Below are 9355 nucleotides of genomic sequence, written 5' to 3' on the forward strand. Positions count from 1 at the left end.
ATACTACCATTTGGTCCTCTATATTACCTCTTGAAAGGAGCTAAGAGTTTAAGGAAAAAAAATCCTAATTTGACTTATTTATTTTAATGTGATTTTGGAAGCTCATTAAGTTGTTTTAGCTTGTGTTTTGGTGTAGTAAAATTCCTATATTGCAAATAAATATGTATGCCCTGTTTTTGGCCCAAACCGAATAGTATTATAGTTGTTTTGCTATGTATTTTCCTATATTTTGAAAATACTATGTTGTTATTAAACTTGGTTTAATCATAGGTGATGATTAAAGTAATTTTAAATTTTATATGTTGGTATCAAGTGCCTTGTATTGAGATTTGGTCGGTAATCTATTTTTAGGATGCTAGATGTTTGGTTTAAAGGTTTTGCTTGGTTCTATAATTTTAAATCTTGCTTTCAAAAGGTATTAAGTGGGTAAAGCATAAGTTTAAGTATTTAAAGATTTTAAAGTTTCTTAATGGTTAACTTTACTATACTTTATGCTACTTTAATCTTAAATGGGAGGTTTTATGTGAATAGGTTATAACTTAGTTAGTTTAGATATAAGGGATTAATTGTGCATGAGGTATTATGATATGCAAAGTTAACCAAGTATTCCTAAGTCCATGTCATGCCATAAAAATAGTCCATCTATGTTGTCCCTCGTTTGGTTAAATTCTACCTAACCCAAGAGTCTAAAATATTGATGAGCCAACCTTTTTATAATGAGGGACTACAAGTTTATTAAAGGGCATGTTCCCTAAGCTTGTTTAGCCTACTTGAGATGATTAAATCTATTTTAAGGCCCATTGTCGAGAATTCCAGATTTTATCTCCTAATGTCCATAACCCAAAGTGAGCTTGAACCAAAGAAATCTTGCTTGAAGCCTATGAATTCTTAACTACTTTTCATGTAAGCTTTTAAAATAGTCTTTCCATGGACTATTTTAAGTTATTTCTCATGCACTATGTAAAGGAAAGGTAATGAATGTCTCATGCCTTATGCTCCAAGTGATGTTTTAAACGAGTTTTAAAATGCCCCTATGAACTTATGCTTTCAATTATGCGAAGAAAGTTCTTTAAAATATCCCTATGAACTGATGGTTTAAATGATGCGAAGAAAACATTTTAAGATATCCCTATGAACTGATGTTAAATTGTCCCTATGATCTGACGCTTTATGGATGCCATGAAAAATGATGTTTAAGCTCATGCTTTTAAAATGATGTTTCTTCATAAATGTACTATTAAATGAAAAGATGATGTTAAGCTCATGCTTCTAAATGACGTTTTGCATGAATGAACTGTTAAATGAAATGGACTGAAAGGACTGACATGAATGAATGAATGAATGAATGAAAGGACTGAATGAATGAATGCTTTAATATATGAAAATACGTAACGGCCATATGAATGAAAATGGTACCAAATGAATGGGCAGATTGCAATGCCAGGTAAGTAGTACTGGTAGTGCACCCAATGCTGCCCCCTAACTGAAAGGGATTCCCAACCTATGGCCACAGGCGGAATCCAGGTCCAAAGGAAGACCGCTAAACCCAACACACGGGGCATAATAGTGTGCACCGGCCAAAGAAAGTGAAACATAAAAGTATAGTTATTTCTTAAAATGTTTATGCATAAAAGCATAGTTTTTGCTTATTTCTTAAATGTTTATGCATGAAAGTATGACTTATTTCTTAAAATATTATGTATGAAAGCATTGTCAAGAATTAGCAAAATGTTTATGTATGCATGTTTTCAAAATAAAATAATAGACGCCTAGTATGTTCACTGCATGGTGTACTACTTACTAAGTATTCGACTCACTTTTGTTTTAAATATTTTAAACGTCCTAGTAATGATGAAAAGGCTGGGGAGCAAGGCACTACTGCAGAGGGAGAGACAGAGGCTTAGGACCTTCCCTAACTAGAACAGTTATGTCTATGGATGATAGGTTATGTTTTTATGAACGTATGGACTCTGATAGTCTCTTATGGGTGAATGTTGAAAAGAATGTCTATTAGGTGTTCCCTTTATTAAGTTAGAAATTTAGAGTACACGTGTGTCATGTTCATGCCGATCGCATATTATTAGAAAAAGAAAAGAAAAAAGAAAGAAAAGGAAAGAACAGGCATGTCCACTGCGATCTCGCCCACTCCGGGGCAGGGTTGTGACTGAAATGGCGCCTAGGGAAGCTCAAAGGGCAAAGTCATAACCCACAAGGACTAGGGTTTCGGCCAAGGGAGATGCACTTTGCCAAGTGTCACACATGCCTTTGGAATGGGGTATTCTAGAAGAAACAAATGATGAGAAGTGGAAGAGGCACCTTGGGACAAGGAAAAACCAAGTCCCTAGATTCAGCCACCCAGACACGCACCCCACACCCACATGCCACATGTCTTTCGCATAAGGAACCAACACCCACACACCACCTATGCCTAGAGAAGAGGAAAGGTTGCCTAGGGAACCCACATGTACACGCCACTCAAGTCTTGGGAAGAGGAAGAGGTTTGTGAGGAAATGAGGAGTTTTGGCCAACCCCTCACACACACACACACATTGCTTGCCACCCTTGCCAAGTAGCAAGCATGCACCCATTCATCCTCCCAAGGATGATTGAGGGTTTGTGTTTTGAGATTTTTACCATCGGATATATTGAACCTAGACACATGAGGAATGGTACTTTTGGAAGCTAGGGTTTTGGATGGAGAGGTTCACACCACTTGTCTATGAGGCTTTTGATTTTCCCAACACAACTCAATGATGAGGAAGATGAAGGGATTTTTAGCATGGTGCCACATGGCACCCATGTATAACCCATGTATAAGTCTCTTGCTTTTCCAAGGAATGAGGGGATGTCTATAAAATGGGAGGAGCCGACGGGTGAAGGGTCTTTTTGGACAAATTTCGAATTCCCATTCCTGTACCACTTCCCCTCCCACACGGCTTCACCATTCTCTCAATTTTTCTCACCATTTCTCTCCAACCAAATACCAAATACGCACCCTCTACCTTCATCCAACAATCTTATGAGTAACGAAGGAAGTGGTGACTCCATCCAAGAGGAAGGAAGACTCACGGTAAGATCCATACGCCTATCCTCATCCATACACATACATACACGTGACCATTTTCAGTGAAGAAGGTGATCCATGCTTTCTTTTGTACATGGACATTCAGGAAAGGCTAGGGTTTCATCTCAAGGGAAGAACCGATCCACCCATAGCACTATACACGTGAGCATGAGCTTTTGAATGGGGAGAAGGTCACGACCTCTTGAGTTTGAACTAGAATATTTCTCTCTATAGAGTTCAGCCACCTGAGTGAAGTCTGAATGCATGAGGAACCTATCTAGACATAAGAAGAAGTTCATGAGCCCTGAGGGAGTAAACCCTAGACACGACACACTCTCACATGCATCCACTCAAATTAGGGTTTTTCATGTGTACTCATCTAACGTTGTTTATTGTATTTTCAACTTGCTATTTGTTAACTCATCAGATTTTCTGTAATTAGACTCTCAACCTACTTTGGATAATGTTTGTATATGTTGTGTGAACATTACACTTTTGTTGCTATCGTATGCACTCATTGTTTGATGATAATCTCTTGATTGTAATCGGATTCACATGATGATTTTGCCATGCTTACTTGTTTATGACATTTTCATATATGCTTGGAATAGTGGTTCAAGTTATTGATTATCACATGTTTTTTTAAGGGCAGGTTTGGGACCTCAAACAAAATACAAAATTCTCATCTCATCTCATCTCATCTCATCATTACATCTTTTTTAAATTCTCATACAAAATATAATAAACAATTCAACTTTTTTAAATCTCAATACACATTTTTCAAATCCCAAAACAATAATAATATTAAAACTTAATATTTTAAACTTCAAAACAAAACACAAAATTCTCATCTCACCCCTCGAACCTACTCTAAGTCCCCCCTCCAAACATCTCTCTCATCTGTGATTCTCCGCTGCGTCCCCCACGCCGTCCGCCTCTGTTCCACTGCAGCCAAAGCCTTGCACCACAAGCACGCCGCCTCATTTAAGTCTCGCTCCGTCGATATTTCTGTTCTTGGTTCCTCTCTCTCAAATTCGTGTCTCTCTCTCTTTCTCCTCTCTGAGTTTTCCGTTGACTATCTCTGACGCCGCAGTCCCTTGCAGCCTCCGGTTGCAGCTTCATCACACCGGTAAGTTCCCTTCTACCTCTCTCTGTCCTTCTCTCTCTCTCTCTCTCTCTCTCTCTCTCTCTCCGTTTATTTTCTGTCCATCTCACTGATAGCTCCTCCCTCTTCAGTCAGCCGCAGCCTCCGCAATAGCCTACTTGGAGTACGTCGCACGACACGCCGGGTTCAACCGCCACCATGCAGTCCGTCTCTTGAAGTAAGCTGGATTGTTAGTTGGAGAATTGCTGTTATGGCGCTTGACCAGTCGGCAAGTTGAGGTTTGTTGGATGTTTAAGGTCAAGGTGGAAATTGGTGATTTAGTTATGTCTCGGGTTGTGGTAAGTAATTTAGATGCATTAGGTTATGGTGGTCACTTCGGGCGGTTTATGGGCTGACTTCTTGGAGTTTGGTTTCGAGTGTTAGCTTCAAGAGAATTTGGGTGTGCACGTCTTGGGCAGGCAGAAAATTGGGCGCGATGATGATGGTACGATTGTGGTGTTTCGGTGACTTTATAACCTTGCTTTGGGGAGTTGGGGTAAATATCTAGAATAAGCTTGGAGGTTCAAAGGGTCGGCTAGAAGATAAAAATAGGCTTATTTGCATCGGTTGTCAATTAGGTCGGGATGATAATTAATAGAGGGCTGTGCAGAGTACCATGCAATTTGTCAAAATGTTCAGAAATGGAATCTGTGTTATAAACATATTTGATGAGATGTGGTTAGATTTGATTAAATGGGTCGACTCGTAGCTTCTAGGTGTTTAAGAAATATTTGAATGGACATATGTGTAATTATGGTGGTTCCGACCAGTCTTGGAAGTTATGGCTTGAAGTTGCAAGTGATCGGATTAGAATAATGGCAATCATTGGGTTATTGTCAAGGAGTTATTTAAATGTTTTGTCTCATTTATTTTAGAGGTGTTAGGTTATTTAGTTTTTGTACTTATAGATTGTATAGACTTCTTTTAGGGTTCGATTGATTTTGCTCAATTCAGTTGTGCAGTTCAGGGGAGCGGTGCTCCAATGCTAGACTTTGCCAAAAACTGACTGAGGTGATTTTGTGATAAACTTGAATATTTTTGTTATGAAAACAACCTTGGTTATTTTTTGCACTATTCTTTGTTTCTAAACATAAAAATGAAGTATTTTTGTCATGACTGGTACACATGAGCATTTTTGGTACTCTGTTCTCAACTGCATAAAAGTGAATATGATGTCTGAAACTTTTATGTGAATATATGATATTTATATATTCAGTACTTTGTTCTATTATGGTATTGCATTTGAAAACCCTATGGCATAACTTTCTGTTTCTGCTTCTATTCTAACCTTACCACACGTGTAAAATTGTGGCCTCTGTTCTTACACTGGTACCAACATCTCTATTGGTAGGTCTTTCCTATGTGCACACTTTGCACGCCGAGTTTAAAAGGGGGAGATTTCAATTTCTGTTTTTGCCTGTTTGGTTGCCGAGGTTTGCACAATCCTGCCACGGGAGTAAACATGGCCTCTGTTTTGTTATGATGTTGTTTCAGTTATTCTTATGCCAAAGGTCTTTTGTCTATATTATTATTGCAAATAAATTTTTTTGATAAATTATTATTATAAATATATGTTTCTGAAATATCGCTATGTTATTTTGAGACTTTGTTCTGTTCAGCATTTTGTAACTAGCTAATGGTTACACATTGGTATAGGTTTGATGCTTACTTTGTTGTTGATAACTTACCCGTTTATCTCCACTATTTTTCAGATGAATTTGATGATTGTGACAGTTAGAATAGATGGCATGTGACAAGATTAGAAGAGAAAGGTGTGATAAGTCTCATGTGGCATAACTAGTTTTGTTAGATTTTGGTATAATATTTATTAGTGTTTAGTTTATTTTCTCTGGAAGAGGAGTTGGGATAATTAAGATTGGAGGATTTTTGTATCTAAGTTCTTATTATTGTGGATTTCAAGTTAGAAGGGTTCGCCCTAGGTGCAGGGTGTGACAATCATACCCTTCAACATTCCCTTTGAAGAAGCTTAACATAATGTTTTATCATGTGATGTATGTTTTCTTATCTTCTATTTACCAAGTCTTCATCCCATACATTTTTCCTGCTCTTGTCATTAATAAAGACCAAACTCTGCAGGTTCATGCTGTGACACATGCTGCCCCACTGGGATGGTGATGTTCTATGACCTCAAATATGGTAATAACTGGAGCAGCAAAACTTTACAGATCTGGTCCTCTTTTTCATTATTGTCTCTTCCGATTTACTTCACTTCACCGATACTCCTCACTCCCACCAGTAGAAGAAGCTTTAAAAGCTGCAGTTGAAGTCAAAATGTACCAAAAGATTCCTGACCTTCTTTCTTCAAAAGAAGCCGTCCAGAATCCAAATCCATTCTCATTCCTCTCAACTTTTCCTCAGAACATCAGGATGCAAATCATTGATGAAATTTTGCAGTCTTTTATCCCTCTTAGACCTCGCTTTCGTCCCCGGATAGCCTATGCATGTCTTCTTTCATACACACTCCAAAGCCCCAAACCCCTCCCTCTTGCACTTGCCATTCTTCAAAGAATGCTTTACTCTGGCTGCATCCCTGTCCCGCAAATTCATCTCCTCCTCTCCTCAGCATGGCTGGAACGCCGATGCCAATCTGAATGTGTCCCTAACATCCTATTGGAGATGCAATCAATCGGATATCGTCCTGACTGTGGCACATGTAATTATCTGATATCATCTCTCTGCCGTGTTGATCAATTGGTGGAGGCAGTTAAAGTTTTGAAGGGCATGGTTGGGGCCGGATGTGTTCCTGATTTGGAGAGTTATGACATCGTGATTGGTGCAATGTCTACAGTCAGAAAAACTAACGATGCCACTGATATGCTGAAGGAAATGGTGGCGAAAATGGGATTGATGCCAAGGCAGGCAACGGTTGTGAAGGTAGCAGTAGCATTGCGGGCAAACAGAGAGATATGGAAAGCAGTTGAGATGATTGAGTTCTTGGAGAGAGAGGGTACTGTTGTTGGGTTTGACAGCTATGAGGTTGTCGTTGAGGGTTGTTTGGAGTGTAGCGAGTATATTTTGGCTGGAAAGGTTGCGATGGTTATGGCAGAGAGAGGTCTTATACCGCATATCAAGGTCAGGCAAAAGGTGGTTGAGAGGCTTGCTGGTATTGGGGAATGGGAGCTTGCTTGTGCAGTTAGGCAAAGATTCTCAGAGTTAAGGTCTTAGCACGTTGCAGTTGCTTTGGGTGTGGGTTAGTTAAAAGCTCAATCTGGGACGGACCTAGTAAATTTCGCAACAGTGACTAGCTTCTGAACTTTGGGATCAATGTTTATTTTGTCAGGCACTCAGCTGCATTACCTTCCATGGAAAATGTTGCTGCTTATACCTGCAACTGATGCTCAAGAGAGTGTCGGAGTTCGCTGCGCCCAACTCCTTTTTAAAAATGAAACAGGAAGGAGTTCTCAAGCAGTCCTTGTGTTTCTGTTCCTCCAGCTAGACCATTAGAGCAATATATTCCAGAATGAAAGAAATACATGAATGGAGTTTAAATCCTTCACGGATTAGGAAGCAGGCCAATGTATAGGTATGCATAGGAAATGTTTTTTGGATGGTCGATTGACTGTTATGGGAATGAGTAGCCCCCTTAAATTCATTGTCCTTTGCAGTTACAGTTGACAAGTCTCTTTTTTGTTTCAGTTACAGTGGACAAGTCTGTTTTTCGAATATACATTACATGTAACATTTTGGAACTTGGCAATAGAAAAACAGATCAATTATGGAAAATATTAGGAAATTTTTTACTGAAATTAAGAATCGAAAGTACACAGTGGAAGGCTGCTGTTAATTTGTTGAATTCCCCCATCTGCTTTCTATCCTGTCTTCAGACTTCCAGCATTAGTTAAACCAATTCTCTGTATGTCAGTCCTCTTTTTTCTCTTCCCTTCAACGTTCTTTTAATTTTTTCACAGGGCTACTTTGTCCGGGGCCTTTTTCCTCTCAAAATATATCATTAATCCTTGGCGAACTGCGGCCACCCAACTGCCTCCTGGAACTCCTGATCCTTAAAATCATAGAATCGTCGGAAGTTCATTTTTCTGAATTTAATATATCCTTGTGTCTTCATTTCTCTAGTGCATCCCAATGAGGTTGAAACCAGCTTAGTTCAACCTTCAGTTGGACATTGTGTCGCTGATAAATCACTTCTTCCATTTTAATCAGTTGAATGCCAAAAGTCCTTTCCATCTTTTTCAGACAATCTGTGACCTCCCTAATTGAGACTACATGCTCGATTAATTTAAGCAACACCAATGGCGAGATTTGCCTCGTCTAAGGCAGAAGGGTTGGCATATTCCTTTAAACATTAGCTGAAGGTTGTACTGTCTCCATGACACTGAGTAAGTATGGCTTTGAAAAGCTCTTACTGCGGTAGAAACTTCATATGGTTACCATAATCTGCATGAAATGGCTAATTTAAGGTTGATGAAAATAGATCTCAACATGAATGGAAATTAAAAAACTAAAGAAGGTAAAATTGAAGATTCCGATAACAAAACTATAAAGTCATTGACTGTTTCCAGGTTATGATCTGTAAGTAGGATTAAAATTTGTTCTTGACAAGCTCTGTGAACAATGATTAAGTCCCTTTTTCCAGTTTCGTATATATGTGACAAGGTTTTAGCTTATTTCATCTTTTATTTGAAGTTTACATAAACTTGCTACACAAGATTAACTTGATAAGCTAACTTCCTGTTGTTCTGCATACACAAAATGCCAAATTTAACAAACAAGATTGCTCATTTCTTAAGAGGGTAGCTAGCCTCCATGGCAATGCCGCAAGTACCATGCTTATTTTTTAGATCACGCCTCAACTTTATATAACCAGATTCACCCCAGCCAGTGCCCCATGAATTCTTCACCAGCCAGTACTTGTTACCACCTTCTTCTCCATAGCCAACTGCTGCGACTCCATGATCAAGTTCAGTTCCACAGTGGCCACTAAATATACCTTTAGAATAGAATTGAAATTCCGGACTAGAAGCATCTACAGCTACAGATACTGGTTGGTGAGCAACTGCTGCTTGCAGTTTTTTCTCATTATTGGCAGGTACCTTCTCATAGCCACTTATTTTCACTGCACCCTTTTTTTCTTTGGCTTTCTTGCAGGTGCCATGTGATCCTTTGTAAGG

General features: G+C 38.9%; 2 protein-coding genes across 7 annotated transcripts in view; one reads left to right on the forward strand and one right to left on the reverse strand.

Annotated features, from left to right (window-relative positions):
• The first annotated feature begins 3922 nt into the window (after positions 1–3922).
• On the forward strand, positions 3923–7952 carry LOC108993882 (pentatricopeptide repeat-containing protein At1g06270). Of its 6 annotated transcripts, none has more exons than XM_018968920.2 (5): positions 3923–4193; positions 4301–5219; positions 5560–5641; positions 5921–5980; positions 6306–7952. In XM_018968920.2, exon 5 carries the CDS (start codon positions 6351–6353, stop codon positions 7392–7394), a length of 1044 nt encoding a protein of 347 aa, XP_018824465.1. In that variant the 5' UTR covers positions 3923–4193; positions 4301–5219; positions 5560–5641; positions 5921–5980; positions 6306–6350; the 3' UTR covers positions 7395–7952. The 6 variants fall into 6 exon arrangements, with proteins under 6 accessions (XP_018824465.1, XP_035550873.1, XP_018824472.1 ...); XM_035694980.1 differs by lacking the exon at positions 5560–5641 and having other exon boundaries at positions 4301–4447; positions 5171–5219; XM_018968927.2 differs by lacking the exon at positions 5560–5641 and having other exon boundaries at positions 4301–4447.
• Positions 7953–8962: 1010 nt separating this feature from the next.
• LOC118349655 (vignain-like) overlaps positions 8963–9355 on the reverse strand; it is a 669-nt gene continuing 276 nt past the window's right edge. Inside the window, exon 2 of the mRNA XM_035695165.1 lies at positions 8963–9345. Within this exon, the coding sequence (XP_035551058.1) occupies positions 8963–9345 (383 nt within the window). The remainder of the gene's footprint in view (positions 9346–9355) is intronic.

Source organism: Juglans regia, chromosome 10 (genome assembly GCF_001411555.2).
Source record: "Juglans regia cultivar Chandler chromosome 10, Walnut 2.0, whole genome shotgun sequence".
In the NCBI taxonomy this organism is placed as follows: domain Eukaryota; kingdom Viridiplantae; phylum Streptophyta; class Magnoliopsida; order Fagales; family Juglandaceae; genus Juglans; species Juglans regia.

Coding starts and splice junctions, on each gene's coding strand:
- LOC108993882 (XM_018968920.2), top strand. CDS start 6,351: ATGACCTCAAATATGGTAATAACTGGAGCAGCAAAACTTTACAGATCT.